The sequence below is a fragment of the Pan paniscus genome, chromosome 2, assembly GCF_029289425.2.
Source record: "Pan paniscus chromosome 2, NHGRI_mPanPan1-v2.0_pri, whole genome shotgun sequence".
Taxonomy (NCBI): domain Eukaryota; kingdom Metazoa; phylum Chordata; class Mammalia; order Primates; family Hominidae; genus Pan; species Pan paniscus.
Window position 1 is genome coordinate 49,490,125 of NC_085926.1, and position 17,169 is coordinate 49,507,293.

A 17,169-nucleotide genomic window follows, 5' to 3' on the forward strand; every position below is an offset into this window, starting at 1 on the left:
CTTAAAGACTTTCGTGTCTGTTTTCATGATAGATACTGGTCTATAGTTTTGTTGTAATATCTTGGTTTGATTTAGATATCAGGATAATGCTACCTTAATAGAATGAATTGGAGCCAAGTGTGGTGGCAAATGCCTATAGTCCTAGCTACTCAGGAGGCTGAGGTGGTGGAGACTGCTTGAGCCCAGGAGTTCAAATCCAGCTTGGGCAACGTAGCAAGACCCCATTTCTAAAAAAGAAAAATGAAAAAAAAAAAAAAGAAAAATAAGTAAAAAGTTAAATAAAGAAAATTCAATATATTAAAACAAAATGAATCAGGATGTGTTTCCTCCTTGTCTGCTTTCTGGAAGAGTTTGTGCCTGGCAGTGGCTCATGCCTGTAATCCCAGAACTTTGGGAGTCCAAGGCGGGTGGATCACTTGAGGTCAGGAGTTCAGGACCAGCCTGGCCAACTCCTTCTCCAAAAAAAAGAAAAAGAAGAAAAAGAGAAGATTGGTAGAACTTACCACTGATGTCATTCAGGCCTGTAGATTTCTTTTTGTGGGAGTTTTAAAATTACAAATTCAGGGTCAGGCGTGGTGGCTCACACCTGTAATCCCAGCACTTTGGGAGGCTGAGGTGGGCGGATCACCTGAGGTCAGGAGTTCAAGACCAGCCTGGTCAACATGGCAAAACCCCGTCTCTATTAAAAATACAAAAATTAGCTGGGCGTGGTGGTGGGAGCCTGTAATCCCAGCTACTCGGGAGGCTGAGGCAGGAGAATTGTTTGAACCTGGGAGGCGGAGGTTACAGTGAGCCGAGATTGTGCACTACATTCCAGTCTAGGCGACAGAGCAAGGCTCCATCTCAAATAAATAAACAAATTTAAAAAAATTACAAATTCAATTTCCTTAATATTTTTCTTTTCTTTTTTTTCTTTTTCTTTTTCTTTTCCTTTCCTTTATCTTTTCCTTTTCTTTTGAGACAGTCTCAATCTGTCATCCAGGCTAGAGTGCAGTGGTGTGATTATGGCTTATTACAGCCTTGAACTGGGCTCAAGCCAACCTCCTTCCTTAGCCTCCTGAGTACCTGGGACTTCCGTCTTAAAAAAAAATTTTATCCTTTCTGCCTCTGTAAAATAATTTTCTTAATAGAAATTATACCATATTGGATGAGTTGTAGTAGTTTGTATTTTTTGAGAGGAATCTGTTCGTTTAGTTTGATTCATATTTGTCCGTGTAGAGTTGTTTATAGTGTTTCCTTATTTTTCTTTTGATGTCTGCAATATCTAGTGAGATCTCCTGCTTCATTGTTGATGTTAGTAATTGTCTTCTCTTTTTTCTTGTATCATTCTTGAGATTGATCAATTTTATTAATCTTTTCAAATAACTAGTTGTTTGTTTCAATGGTTTTTCTCTGTTTTTGTTTTCAGTTTCATTGGGGTTTTTTGCTTTTTATTATTTCCTTCTGCTTGCTTTTGGTTTATTTTGCTTTTTTTTTTTTTTTTTTTTAATAATGAGATGGAGTTTTGCTCTTGTTGCCCAAGCTGGAATGCAATGGCGCATTCTCGGCTCACTTCAGCCTCTGCCTCCTGGGTTCGAGCAATTCTCCTGCTTCAGCCTCCCGAGTAGCTGGGATTACAGGTGCCTGCCACCACACCCGGCTAATTTTTGTATTTGTATTTCTTTGTGTGTATGTATGTATGTATTGTTTTTGAGACAGGGTCTTGCTCTGTCACCTAGGCTAGAGTGCAGTGGTGCAGTCTCCGCTCACTGCAACCTCTGCCTACCAGGTTCAAGGGATTCTCCTGCCTCAGCCTCCTAAGTAGCTGCGACTTCAGGCATGCACCACCACGCCTGGCTAATTTTTTGTATTTGTAGTAGAGACGGGGTTTCACCATGTTGGCCAGGCTGGTCTTGAACTCCTGACGTCAGGTGATCTGCCTGCCTTGGCCTCCCAAAGTGCTAGGGTTACAGGCGTGAGCCACCATGCCTGGCATGTATTTTTAGTAGAGACAAGATTTCACCATGCTGGCCAGGCTGGTCTTGAACTCCTGACTTCAAGTGAACCTCCTGTCTCAGCCTCCCAAAGTGCTGGGATTATAGGCATGAGCCACCGCGCCCACCCGCCAGGCCTCAAAGTATTTTTCTAAGCCTCATTGTTACATTTGCCACATGAATGTATCTCTATATATACATGTATACATTTTTTTTCTTTGAATCATTTTGAAGTGAGTTGCAGAGTGTTTGACACTTCATCCCTAAGTACTTCAAAATACAATTCATAAGATTGAGGATGATTCCCTATAGAGTCTTACTACCATCATATCACCTAAGAAAAATAACAGTAAATCCCATTTCCAGTTTACATGCAAAATTCCTCAATTACCCCTTTGGGAGCTGGACTCATGTGTTTTTTTAAAAAGTAAATCCAGAATCCAGTCAAGAGATACACATTATCTGGGCAAGATTGCTCACCTTTCTAATCCTGGGAGACTGAGGTGAGAGGATCACTTGAGGCCAAGAGTTTGAGGCCAGCCTGGGCAGCATAGTGGGACACTGTCTGTACAAAAGATTTTTAAAAACTAGCTGAGTGGAGTGGTGTGCACCTGAAGTCCCAGCTATTTACTTGAGCCCAGGAGTTCAAGGTTACATCGAGCTATGAACATGACACTGTACTCTATCCTGGGCCACAGAGCAAGAACCTTCTCTGTCCCCACTCCCCTACCCCTAGAAAGATACACACATCAAGTCTGGTTGCTGTCTCTAAATCGAGAACAGTCATCTTATGTTTAGGGATGTCAGCATTTGGAGAGACCAGGCCAGTTGTTTGGCAGAAGATCCCACATTCTAGATTTGTGTGATTTTCTTTGCATGGCTCCCATATTTCCTGTAAATTGGAAGTTAGGTCTAAAGCAGTGCCACCCAACAGAAATATAACATGAGCCACATATGTCACTTAAATTTTCCTGGTAGCCACATGAAGAAAAGATTAAATTAATTTCAATCATATATTTTACTTAATACTTTTATTGTTTTTTTTTTGAGGTGGAGTCTCACTCTGTCACCCAGGCTGGAGTGCAGTGGCGCAATCTAGGCTCACTGCAACCTCCACCTCCCGGGTTCAAGTGATTCTCTTGCCTCAGCTTCCTCAGTAGCTGGGATTACAGGCACCCACCACCATGCCCGGCTAATTTTCATATTTTTAGTAGAGATGGGATTTTACCATGTTGGCCAGGCTGGTTTCGAACTCCTTACCTCAAGTCATCCACCCACCCTAGTCTCCCAAGATGCCAGGATTATAGGCGTGAGCCACGGCGCCCGTCTTGTTTAATACATTTCTTTATTATTTATTCTTTGTTAATACTTATTGTTTACTTAGTATATTTTATTGAATATATCTGACTATTCAAAATATTACTAATACATATCATTTCAGTTTGCAATCAATATTTTAAAAGTATTAATGAGGCATTTTACATTCATTTTTTATGAAGTTTTCAAAATCCAGTGTATATTTTATATTTAATGGATCAGCTACATTTCCAGTGCTAAGGAGTTGCACGAAACTGTTGGTTTCTGTATAAGAGAGCATGGGGGTAAGAGGCTTGATCCAACTCGGGGTGGATGTTTTTGACAGTAACTCCTGGAGGATAGTATGTGACTGAACCACCGGAATTGCTCAAGTCTAAACCTGCTTTTCTTTTTTTTTCAGGCTCTGTGTGCTCCGGGATGGAGCAGGTGTGCAGAGGGTGAGAATCCAGGTCTGGGACCAAGTCACTTGCTTCCTTACTTAGCAAGACTATCGACTTGAGCAAACTTGGACCTGGGATGAGGATGTCTGTGGGCCTCTCGCTGCTGCTGCCCCTCTGGGGGAGGACCTTTCTCCTCCTGCTCTCTGTGGTTATGGCTCAGTCCCACTGGCCCAGTGAACCCTCAGAGGCTGTCAGGGACTGGGAAAACCAGCTTGAGGCATCCATGCACTCAGTGCTCTCAGACCTCCACGAGGCTGTTCCCACAGTGGTTGGCATTCCTGATGGCACGGCTGTCGTCGGGCGCTCATTTCGAGTGACCATTCCAACAGATTTGATTGCCTCCAGTGGAGATATCATCAAGGTGAGACTGGATATAAAGCATAAATGAGGAAGAGTTCTCATCTTCCATTTTAGTTTTGGTGGCTTTTCCTTTTCAAGTCTAAGCTTCACCAATTCTGAGCTCAGTTCTTCCAGTACTCCCTTAGAAGAGGGACAGCCACTGATGTTCATAAGAGAATCCCTATATACTCAGAATAGCATCCTAAACTTTATTCTTGTTCCTATTCTGAGGGCATCACCATGTAATAGCCTTTACTCTGGAAGTTCTACTGAACACTGATTTAGGGATTTGTTGGAAAGGTCTGTCACATGTATAGGGAAAGGTTACCTTTAATAAAACACAGAGTTAAACCCAAAAAAATAGGACTTTTATGCTTTGAACTTACTTTTTAAAATAAGATATAAATAAATATAGGAGTTCTGCTCTGATTTGCTGATGTATGTTGGCTAATGTAATTGATCACTTAAGAACCAAAATTAGTACCCAAACTTCAGCCTTGCCCCATATCCTTTGGAGAAGCCATCCAGAGAACAATGGAATCTGAGGCCCATGTAGAGAAGAGTGTCTTGGTTGATCCAGGATGGAAATCAGGTGAAATAGGAAGCTTTTGTGTGATGAAGCACCATCTCTCTGTCTGAGTTTGTGGAACCATGGAATTTCCCCTAGATCTTAAATGAGTTTGTTTCATGGACAGGTGGGTGGGATGTACCCCTCAAGTTATAAACATCTTCTAGAGCAGAAGTCAGCACACTTCACCCAAGCTGGAGTGCACTGGCATGATCATGGCTCACTGTAGCCTTGACCTCCCAGGCTCAAGTGATCCTCCCACCTCAGCCTCCCAAGTAGCTGGGACTATAAGCACATATCAGCACACCTGGCTAATTTTTGTACTTTTTGTAGAGATAGGGTTTTGTCATGTTGCTCAAGCTAGTCTTGAACTCCTGAGCTCAAGCCATCTTCCTGCCTTGGCCTCCCAAAGTGCTGGGATTGCAGGCATGCACCACTGCACCAAGCTCCAGGCAGTAAATATTTTAGGCTTTGCAGGCCATATGGTTTCTGTCAGAACTCCTGGACTCTGCCTGTGTAGTGTTAAAGTAGCCTTTACAATATGTAAATGAATGGGCAATAAAACTTTACTGTGGATACTTTTTCTTTTTTAATTTTTTACACTTACAGTCCCATTCTGACTTGAAACAGATTTTTGAATTTCATATGTCAAGAAAGAAATATTCTTTTACAATTTTTTTTTTTGAGACAGGGTCTTGCTCTGTTGTTCAGGCTGGAGTGCAGTGGTACAGCCATGGCTCACTGCAGCCTTAACCTCCCAGGCTTAAGCCTTCTTCCCTCTTCAGCCTCCCAAGTAGCTGGGACTACAGGTGTGCACCACCACACCCAGCTAATTTATTTATTTATTTATTTTTGAGACAGAGTTTCGCTCTTGTTGCCCAGGCTGGAGTGCAATGGCACAATCTTGGCTCACTGCAACCTCCGCCTCCTGGATTCAAGTGATTCTCCTGCCTCAGCCTCCTCAGTAGCTAGGATTACAGGCGCACGTCACCACGCCCAGCTAATTTTTAAATTTTAATTTATTTTAATTAATTAATTAATTTTGAGATGGAGTCTCTCTCTGTCACCCAAGCTGGAATGCAATGACGCAATCTCAGCTCACTGCAACCTCCATCTCCCAGATTCAAGTGATTCTCCTGCCTCAGCCTCCCAAGTAGCTTGGATTACAGGTGTGCACCACCGTGCCCAGCTAATTTTTGTATTTTTAGTAGAGACGGGGTTTCACCATGTTGGCCAGGCTGGTCTCAAACTCCTTATCTCGGGTGATCTGTCTGCCTCAGCCTCGCAACACCCAGCTAATTAAAAAAAAATTTTTTTTTAGTTTAGGCGTGATGACTTACACCTGTAATCCTAGCACTTTGGGAGGCTGAGGGAGGCAGATTGCTTGAGCCCAGGAGTTTGAGACCAGCCTGGGCAACATGGTGAAACCCCAACTCTACAAAAAATACAAAAATTAGTTACAAAAAATTTTTTTAGATAGGGTCTTACTCTGTCCCCCAGGCTGGTCTCAAACTTCTGGTTCCTGCCCTACAGCATTCCTTCTCTAGAGGTGTGGCCTACATGTGAACTAAAAGTATTCTGAGACCTATACTTTGTTAGGTATTTTCTGTATGAACTCTGCATTCAGACTTCTACATACATTTAGTGCTCTGGCTTTCTGTTGGTGTGTTTAAACCACCAAAACAGTGGTTTAACTCAACCAGCTTGTTTTACTCAACATTTTTTGGCCAGGAATTCAGAGATAAGGAACCTTATCTCTGTTTCACATGGTACTAGGTAGAGTGGCTCACCTGGGGCTGGGGAATTCACTTCTAAGTTGGCTCATTCATGGCTGGCAAGTTGATGCTGCCTGTTGACAGGGAGCTTAGCTGGGGCTGTTGGTCAGTGTCCTTGGTTTCTCTTCATGTAGACCTCTCTGTGGGCTGCTTAGGTGTCCTCAAAGCACGATAGCTGGATTTTAAGATTCGGTATTTCAAGAAATAGGAAAGGAAGCTGCCCAATCTCTTAAGGCCCAGAACTTGCCCAACAACACTTCCATTTTACTCCATTGGTCAAAGCACATATAGGCTCTGATGGGTGTTTACCAGCTTGCCCCCCTGACCCGTAAGCCCCAGGCTTCTAGATTAGAAATGGCCACAAGTTCTATGCCACTCTTTCCTTGCAGAGGTGAGTCTGTGCCCTTTTCCCTGAATCTGGGTGGACCTCCCCTTCAGCCTGCTCCCTTCTTGTGTTCGCCTCCTTTTCCCTGTTGGTCACCTTCTTTTTAAGCCGTGGCTTGTTCTCAGTGACCTTGTGGTCTCTGGGGCAACTGTATTTCTGAAGATCTTGGCCCATGTAGCAGCTCACATGTAGCAGTTCACAGAGCTCTTCCTAGTTTGCAGAGTGTTTGCATAAAGTTTCCTTGTAATCTTTGTAATATCCCAGCAAGCTAGATGCTAATCTGACCATTAGATACAGAGTGGTGGCTCTGGAAGGTACATTTCTTGCTCAGCTTCAGATTTAATCCTGAATATCCATACCCTGCATTGGTTGCCTTTGTTCCAGTAGCCATTGGAATGTTTTACGTGGATTAATCTTGGCCAGAAGTGCCTTGAACTGATACAGCAAACTAGATATTTGTTGTATTTGGCAGAGAGATGTTTAACAGGCTTATTTACCAAGGGGGTGAAGAGATTTTCCTGAGAAAACAGGATTTTATCTGAGCATATTTATCTGTGGAAAGCAGACCATTTAGTAGCTGATGAGCTTGTAGAAAAACAGATGAAGATGTGTGACTCTTCGTTCCAGTCTTAACCACCAGGATTATATGGGTTGGGGAGTCAGAAGGTCAGAAAGCCTGATCTTGTTCCTAGAGCTTTGGTTTCTGCATCTGTAAAGCAGGATTTAGAAAGTCTTTATATTAAAGGAATTTTTTTTCTTATTATAATAATGATGCATAAATGTACATTGTGGAAAATATAGAAAGGGAAAAAGAAAATCTGTGGTTTCTACCATTCAGAGTGAAGTCCTCTACCGTTTTCTATGCTCATCAAGAGATGGTCATGCCACATACACACACAGACATCTTAACATATTAGACAGACCTAGGATCATAGTGGATATATTTTTTAACCTTTTTTTTTTTTGAGACAGAGTCTCACTTTGTTGCCCAGGCTGGAGTGCAGTGGCACAGTCTCGGCTCACTGCAACCTCCACCTCCCGGGTTCAAATGATTCTCCTGCCTCCGTCTCCCGAGTAGCTGGGACTACAGGCATGCGCTACCACACCTGGCTAATTTTTGTGTTTTTTTGGGGGGATGGAGTTTCGCTCTTGTCGCCCAGGATGGAGTACAATGGCGTGATCTTGGCCTACTGCAACCTCCGCCTCCCGGGTTCAAGCGATTCTCCTGCCTCAGCCTCCTGAGTAGCTGGGACTATAGGCTTGAACCACCACTCCCATATATATGTGTGTGTGTGTGTGTGTGTGTGTGTATACACACATACATAGACACACACACATATATATATATATTTTTTGAGATGGAATCTTGCTCTTTCGTCCAGGCTGGAATGCAGTGGTGTGATCTCAGCTCAGTGCAACCTCCGCCTCCTGGGTTCAGGCTATTCTTCTGCCTCAGCCTCCTGAATAGCTGGGACTACAGGCATGCGCCACCACGCCCGGCTAGGGTTTCACCATATTGGCCAGACTGGTCTCGAACTCCTGACCTCGTGATCCGCCCACCTCGGCCTCCCAAAGTGCTGGGGTTACAGGGGTGAGCCACCTTGCCCAGCCCACGTTTTGTATTTTTAGTAGAGATGGGGTTTCACCATGTTGGCCAGGCTGGTATCAAACTCCTGACCTCAGGTGATCTGCCTGCCTTGGCCTCCCAACGTGCTGGGATTACAGGATGAGCCACTGTACCAGGCCTATTTTTTTTTTTTTTTAACATTTTTCATTCACTGTAGCTTGAGTATTTTTTTACCTGTAGTCATTAAATGTTATGTGGGAATGTAACTTTTAATGGCTGCCTAATATTCTTGTGGTTTTTTTTTTTTTTTTTTTTTGAGACAGGGTCTTGCTCTGTTGCCCAGGCTGGAGTGCAGTGGCACTATCATGGCTCACTGCAGCCTCCACCTCCTAGCTTAAGCAATCCTCTCACCTCAGCCTTCCAAGTAACTGGGACTATAAGTGTGCGCCACCACACCCAGGTAATTTTTAAATTTTTTTGTAGAGATGGGTCTCACTTTGTTGCCCAGGCCAGTCTTGAACTCCTAGGCTCAAGTGATCCTACTGCCTCAGCCTCCCAAAGTGCTAGGATTACAGACATGACCATCACGCCCAGCCTGCCCACTATTCTTGAGTGTGTGAGGAACATTTCAGATATTGGTCCTAAGGATGCTTGTTGAGGCGACCCCAGTCATATCTTGGGCCCACTGGTACTGCCCTTCATCCAAGCTACTGCTTGCTTACTTCTTCCTAGGCTCCCCCTGCCTTTGTTCTTGACCTCTCAATTTGTTCTCCATATTGAGTCAAGAGATGTCTTTATCTTTCTAAAGCTTAAATCTATTCAAAATCCCTTTTTACTGAGCTGCACCAAGAATCGAACCCCATATGATCTGGCCTGTGACCTCCTCTCCCACATCTTTTTCTTTGTATACTTTGTCCCAGCCACACTGGTCCTTTTCTGCCCAGTGAACACACCTAGCTTAGGGTCCACCCCAAGCTTTTGATTCTTCTTTTGTCATGGGTACAGCCATATCTTTCAGGCTCAACTTGGACATCATCTGTTGGAGCCCTTTCCTTCCACCCTGGTAAAAGCAGCTTTCCCACAAAACTCTGTGTCATCTTCTTCTTAGCAGATTTCTGTACTTGAAATTCTTGTTTTTTGTTAGTCATGTTTGCCTTCCATCACATAGTAGGCCCTCAAATGTTTGTAGGCTGGCAAAGGGAATGAGGACTCATTTAGCACCTGCAAACCTGTTTTGGATTGTCAAAGCCTGCCTTGCTGTATGCAGGGAGAAATGCTAGCCTGTGCTGGGGCAGCAAGAGACTAAGCTCACCTGCTGCCCCACAGTGTACTATGGCCTTGCCGTGTTTTGAGGCCTCAGGCCCTGTGACACACACACTTTCAAATGACTTCTTGTTGTATTTTCACATTGGAAAGTGGCCCCACCCTGTCCCTCTAATGCTTGACTGTGTGTTTATTGATCCATTATTAGTAAAAACTCACTGTTTCCTAATATTCAATAGTTTATTGCTCATCTTAATTATTGTGGTGTTCAAATTGTCCCAGATTTGACCATTGGGAGCCCCTTTAAGTTGGTTCCTGTATTCTTGTGATATGCCCCTGTCAATCATTTAAGTGCTTCCTTACTTTCTGGGATAAGATGCTCCAGGCCTGTCTTGTATTCACCCTCCCTCAGCCATTTCTTCAAGGAGCCTGATTCCTTTTTGTGGTGAATGTTATTGGGGGTTCAGATCTGGGTGCTAGGTGAGTTCATTGCCACTGGGATTTCCTTGCTTCTGTGAGCCGTTCAGCAGATAGTGTGGCTCCATTTTTAGATGACAAAGTGGTAGCTAAGTGACTTATCTGGGAGCACATAGCTTGTAGGGACAGAGTTAGTTTGTAGGGAGCACCCAAGAGGCTTTTTTTTTTTTTTTTTTATTGAGACGGCGTCTCGCTCTGTCGCCCAGGCTGGAGTGCAGTGGCGCTATCTCGGCTCACTGCAACCTCCGTCTCCCAGGTTCATGCCATTCTCCTGCCTCAGCCTCCTGAGTAGCTGGGACTACAGGTGCCTGCTACCATGCCCGGCTAATTTTTTGTGTTTTTAGTAGAGACGGGGTTTCACTGTGTTAGCCAGGATGGTCTCGATCTCCTGACCTTGTGATCCGCCCGCCTCGGCCTCCCAAAGTGCTGGGATTACAGGAGAGAGCCACCGCACCCAGCCCCCAAGAGGCTTCTTGAGCCTGTAGTATATAAGGTCTTATCTTCAGGTAACTGACCTGTGTTTATTTTGTGTGTCAGCATGCTTTGGAATTATAATTTAATGCTTTGTTCTAGTCAGTTTTAGAAGACTTCCTTCGTAGTTGTCTGTTACCGTGCCTCTGACCTCTGACACTGCAGGGCTGTGGAAGAGAGAGACACACTGGGTATGCCTTGACATGGATGGTGTCACATGTGATGAGACGAGTTTGTACAACCTGCCATGCATGTGGGCATCTTTGAGCCAGAGCAGAAGCTGACCTATCATGGGGCCCAAAACTGATTGCTAAGTAAATGGCTGGTTTACAGTTCTGGCTTTTGGAATGAAGGCTGCAGGACCACAGGTTTGGAAGATCAGGGCCAACCTTGGTGAAAGTGAAAGGAGAGTCTGAGTGAAAGGTGATGTCTGGCTGGTAAGTTATCATTGTTCCCTGTGTAGGGTTCTAGATACTTGGCATAGGACCTGTTTTGAAGCAGATGCCTAATTAAAGGCTTGCTATGTGATAAAGCATTAACAGAGGTGGAGCAACAACGGTAAGACATGTGGGACAGTGGTGGGTTGCAGAGCTCCATGTGGGGAATTTGAGAAGTTGTTGGGAGCACATGGAGTTGGGCTCCTCAGCAGAGAAAGGCCAGTGCCCACATGTGGCAGGGTTGTCAATTTGAGTGAAAGTAAATGGAGAGAGAAGTGGGTCCATAAGGGGCTTTTCAAAGGCTTTCTTCCCCAAGGATCAGAGGAAGAAGAAGCTGGTGAAGAACTGAGGTAGGAGGTACTGAGCCTGGCCTGCTTCCTCCTAAGCCCCATGTGGGATGTCCAGATGAGGGTTGGTCTATTTGGGCAGGGCTGAGTTGCCAAATGAAGACTCAGGTGGAACGTGATCTGCATGGTCTGTCCCAAGACCTGGTGAGATTAGATGGCATAGTTGTCATACTTGCTGATTGGTTAGGGGATATGCATGGGGGTTGACGGTAGAATAATCCAGTGTTTATAGCACACTTAGATGCTGGTCTGTTGAAGGGCTAGAAAATTAAGTTCTCATTCTAAGTGAGCTGTGTTGACTGCCTGAAAAGCCTGGCCTGACCTGTGTGGGCTTCTGGTTACTTTATTTCAGGAGGTTGTACTGCCTGGTGTCAGTCTGTTGATAGACCCAACAAAGCGCCTGAAGCAAATGCTTCGCTACATTTTATATTGGTGTATACTTTACACGTCAGTCTGCAGGGTCAGGAGAATAAAGAAGGGACCTGCCTGCCCAGAGGGTATAGCCCCAAGATCCTGGCTCTTCTGCTCTGCCCCACACCTGACACTCCTTCATGTTCTGACAGCTCTTGTCCAGTCTCAGCCTGGCCAGCACTTGTTGCTTAACCAATGCTGTTCTCCAGTTCTGCCTTGAGAATTGATATTCTGTTATTGACCCCAGCTTAACTCACACATGGACTGCTTTGACCAGACGTGTGAGAAGGGGCTATGGGCTCCCTCGAGGTCCTCATGGCCAGCATAGCTTTTTTGAGAGACCTGTGCCATGGGGCCCCTGTCTCCTCTCTTGTGGCCTTAGGAAACCCTAAAGCAGATAGTCTTGATGTTTGCTCCCTTGAATCAGACTGGATGCCTGTATACAAAGCTCAGCCCAGCTCTTGACTGTCGTTGGCTCTCACAGCTACTTTTGGAGCTGAGAGGACCCTTTCTCCTTATCAGGGTCTGTGGGGATGGGTCCCACAGAAGCCAACCTGGCCTTCACTCAGTGGATCCTGGCCTGTCCTGGGCTGGCCACAGTATGAGCCACCCTTGTCTCCCTTGGGTTTGGTGCTGGATCCCTGCAGGCACCTCTCCTCTGACTTGAGTGTGGGACTGGCTGAGAAATGTGATTATATGCAAGGAGATGTTCTAACCTCTCCTCGAAGGTGGTCAGGGAGAGACATCTTTACATTTCATGAAATGCCCAGGCTGCCCCTCAGATGTCTCATTTTGGTAGAGCCTGCAAGGATGGCTTTTCATCCCTGCTTCCCTTTAGCCTTCTTGCCTGCAGACAATGTGGACCTTCCCTCAGCCCAAGATGTTGGCAGGCTGGGAGCAGCCCTTCCTGGGACTGTGCTCTCAGCTGCTGGCACGGGCCCCCAATTGTTCCCCTGAGAACAATGGGCACTCTCTTTGGCTAGGAAGGGGAATTCATGAAAGGAGCATTTCTTTGGATGCTTGAGAGCTTTGTGGCAACCCCGCCTGTGTGAGATGAACTGCAGTTTCTTCCTGCCTTGAGTGGGTGTTCCGCATTTCTGAATGGACCCCTTGTGAACAAAGCACACCGGGAAATGCTTGTTGGCGATGGAAGGCATCCTTGGGGGTGGGCTGTCAGAATGGCATTTGCCCAGATTCATCAACTCAAATACTTAGTGAAAATATAGGCTTCTATGTTTAAAAAAATCACTGACAAAGACTGAAAGAGAACATGACAAAGTAAAATAGATGATGTCAGGGCTCCAGATTGAAGGACTGATTCTGAGGATTTTATTAGTGGCTCTAACTATGTTAAGCTGCCCTTTACTTTTTTGGGGAAAAAGACTAATTTTTGCTTTTAGATGAGAACAGTGAACATGAGATAAAATGCTTTGTAGCTCAGACCAGAAGGGCATTGACTGGGCTGAACAGTGTGTTCAGTATTGATCCTGTGGCGTTGGTGTTTGTGGCAGGGGTCAGGTTCTGCTTTGAGGTTTGCATGTCTAACAGCAGGACCAATGATAATCTCTTGTGGGTGTGACTCTGCTAAGGCCACATGTACTTAACTTCCCTCATGATTTTTTACCTCAGGTGGGGACAAAGGCCTGGCCCTCTGACCTTAAGCTAGAGGCTCTTCCTGTTGGTCTGTGCCATCTCCCTGCAGCACAGCCATGTGACTGCCCATGTTCCTCATTAGCAGAAGGCCGCAGAGCAGATTTATCTCATTGTCTTAGTCCATGGCACAGACACAGGATAACCCTGAGTGTGAGTCAGCACCAAGGCTGATACTCCATCAGAGGGTCCATCTCCTGCTTCCCTGAGCAGAGGACACACAGTCAGCTTGCAATGAGGAGGCCTTGACTGCCTCATGTGGGAGTGCCTCCAGGGTGTTGTCTATGGTACCCAGCCATAGATGGCTGCAGGTTGGCCCAGCTCTGCAGCCTGACTAGGGATGAGGGAGCTGAAAGGTCGGGAATTGATGAGCAGGTCTGAAGGAAAGCAGGGACTTTGCCAACGCAGGCCTCTGCAGGTCCAGCATTGGGATGTCACGGGGCAGCACTCTGTATCACTTTGAAATGGATCTGTTGGGGGACACGGGGAAGGGCCCAGCCCGCACCTTAAGGGCTGACATGTCCAGAGGTATTGATGGAAGGTGCCACCACCAAGGCCCAAAGTTCCCTCCAAAAGATTTGTAGTGAGAAGGAATGCTCACCAAATCAGTTTCTCGATTATGTTATTCTTAGGATCCCTCTTTACTGGCCATCATCAGCTGTGAAAGTGCTCGTACATCTGTCTAGAGTCTTTGCTTGCCATTTCTAAGTCCTGCAACTCCTGCATGGATAAGACATCATCTTGTGGGCCCTGAATGATAAAGCTTGTGTTTTCTTGGTTTCATAAGCCAATTATAATTATTTGGCCCTAGAGAGAGCCTAATTCTTCAGTTTTGTTTTTCAGCTATGCATAACTGACTCAGACTATGGGTGGAAACCTGCTTTTATGAGAACTAAGTAATAGAAGCTCCTCCAGCCATTTGCTGTTTCTTCAGGTGTGGAATGGTACTGGCTTGGGGTGAGAGACTTTGCTTGAGTTTCATGGTGTTTTTTTTTTGTTTTGTTTTTGTTTGTTTTTTTTTTTGTTGTTGTTGTTTGAGACAGAGTCTTGCTCTTCGCCCAGGCTGGAGTGCAGTGGCGCGATCTCAGCTCACTGCAAGCTCCGCCTCCTGGGTTCACGCCATTTTCCTGCCTCAGCCTCCCAAGTAGCTGGGACTACAGGCACCCGCCACCACACCTGGCTAATTTTTTTTGTATTTTTAGTAGAGACGGGGTTTCACTGTGTTAGCCAGGATGGTCTCGATCTCCTGACCTCGTGATCCACCCGCCTTGGCCTCCCAAAGTGCTGGGATTACAGGCGTGAGCCACTGCGCCCGGCCATTTTTGTTTTTTTGAGACAGGTCTTGCTCTGTCACCCAGGCCAAGGTGCGGTGGCGCAATCATAGCTCACTGCAGCCTTGACTTCCCCAGGCTCAAGCAGTCTTCCCACCTCAGCCTCCTGAGTAGCTGGGACCACCACACCCAGCTAATTTTTCTTTTTTGTAAAGACGATGTTTTGCCGTGTTGCCCAGGCTGATGGTGTTTAGTGCCTACAGGTGCTGTATCTTTATCAAAGTCAGTGTTTGATGGTCTATTGTGTGCAGAGGGCACCAGTAAAGCAGCTGGAGGGAGTGTCCCAGAGACTGAGGAGTGACCAAAATGTTCAAATTTGGCAGTTCCCTGGTCGTTGGTCATGGTGATTTATTGTGGGCATCACAGTTTTAGACCTTTGTTTTTTTTTTTTGAGACGGAGTCTCGCTCTGTCGCCCAGGCTGGAGTGCGGTGGCACGATCTTGGCTCACTGCAATCTCCACCTCCTGGGTTCAAGCAATTCTTCTGCCTCAGCCTCCTAAGTAGCTGGGATTACAGGTGCGCACCAACATGCCCGGCTAATTTTCTTTTTATTTTATTTTATTTTTTTTTGAGACGAAGCCTCACTCTTGTCCCCCAGGCTGGAGTGCAATGGTGTGATCTCGGCTCACTGCAACTTCCGCCTCCCGGGTTCAAGCAATTCTCCTGCCTCAGCCTCCCAAGTAGCTGGGATTACAGGTGCCTGCCACCACACCCAGCTAATTTTTTTGTATTTTTAGTAGAGATGGGGTTTCACCATGTTGGCCAGGCTGGTCTTGAACTCCTGACCTCAGGTGATCCGCTCACCTCAGCCTCCCAAACTGCTGGGATTACAGGCGTGAGCCACTGCGCCTGGCTTTTTTTTGTATTTTTAGTAGAGATGGGCTTTCACCATGTTGGCCAGGCTGCTCTTGAACTCCTGACCTCGTGATCCACCCGCTTCGGCTCCCAAAGTGCTGCCATTGCAGGCTTGAGCCACCACGCCCGCCCCCCTCCCACCCTTTTTTTTTTTTTTTTAAGACTGCATCATGCTATGTTGCCCAGGCTGGGCTCAACTCCTGGCCTCAAGTGATCCTCCCGCCTCACCCTCCTGAGTAGCTGGGGTTATAGGTGTGAGCCACCATGCCCAGCTCAGTCTTTGGAACTTTTTGTGGATCTGCCCAGGTTTTGTGGTTTTGATTCTTAATGTTTTGGGATGCACTTTGTGGGTCAGGATTTCAGAAGCTGGTTATAGGCTTTTCAAGATTTTTTTTTCCTTAATGCTAGACTTACTTTCTATCTCAGAAGCACATCGTCTCTAAGGGTTGCCGAAACCAGAAAGTTTTCTGGCCTTTTGGGTGACCTGTGAGCTACAGCCTGTGATCTCCTTAAATCAGGCTTTCTTGGGCAGTTTCTGCCTCCTGCAGATGTGCCTAGTAACTGTCTGAAGGCTTCTTTCAAGACAGCAACTATAAGGTCAGCAGGCCTTGCCTCTCCCAGCTCCAAGGCAGTGTTGGTGTTTGGTGTTGGCTGGTAGAGAGACCTGAAATGCTGGAGGAGTTCCACGGTGGGACCAGCTTGTCACCCCAAACTCATGTGCCTCTGTGCCTCTGCTGCTAAGGACCTCAGAGCCCCAATTCCTGCCTCTTTTCTGCCCTTCCTGGCCTGGCAGCCCTTAGAGGATTAGTTGTGGGTGGCTGTGGTATAGTAGGCAGAAATCTTTATACCAGGCAAACCAAGGACTCTAAGGATAGTCAAAATCCCATGTGTAAATGTGCCAGGATCTAGTGCACCCATTTTATTAATTATAGAGACAAAGTCTCACTATGTTGCCCAGGCTGGTCTTGAACTTCTGGCCTCAAACAATCCTCTCGCCTTGGCCTCCTAGAGTGCTGGGATTACAGGTGTGAGCCACTGTGCCTGGCCTAGTCCACCTGTTTTAGGTTGAAGAGGTGAAAGCAGGTCTTTGGGTTCTCACCTGCAGCAGGTCCCCCACTTCCCCCATGCCCCTTAGTGTTTTCATCTACTTCTGGTAGACAAGTGTTGACAGGCAACTCTCTGAGCTTCCCCAGCCTCAGCTTTGTTTCTCTATATGATTTTGGCTCCCTCATTGCCTGTTGCCTCCCCACTTACCTTAGATGCTTTGAGCTTCTGTTTTGTGGTATGAACAGGGAGACAGGACCCCACTGTGCACTGGGTCCAAGGTCAGTTGGGAAGGAGAACTAGGGAGAGGAGCCTGGACATGCCCTGGGCCCCTTTGTGCAGTAGCCTCAAATTACTTACTGGTTCTTCTCAGAGCCCATGGGAGCCATAGGAACCATTATTGGCAGAGTCCATCATGTGCCTGGCACTATAATCATATGAGGTTGGGATTGTTTCCCTGATTTTACAGATGACACTGGGGCCAAGGTTGGGTCAAGCGCCAGCCAGCCTGGAGCTGGG

The 17,169-nt window shown here is 46.1% G+C and overlaps 1 protein-coding gene across 15 annotated transcripts in view; it reads left to right on the plus strand.

Moving 5' to 3' along the window:
- The window catches only part of DAG1 (dystroglycan 1), a 68,919-nt gene that overhangs the window by 40,032 nt on the left and 11,718 nt on the right, over nucleotides 1-17,169 (plus strand). For all 15 annotated transcript variants that reach the window (XM_008972266.6, XM_034956459.2, XM_003818856.4 and 12 more), the window contains one exon: nucleotides 3,691-4,091. In XM_008972266.6, the coding sequence (XP_008970514.3) occupies nucleotides 3,807-4,091 (285 nt within the window). In that variant the 5' untranslated portion in view covers nucleotides 3,691-3,806. The remainder of the gene's footprint in view (nucleotides 1-3,690; nucleotides 4,092-17,169) is intronic.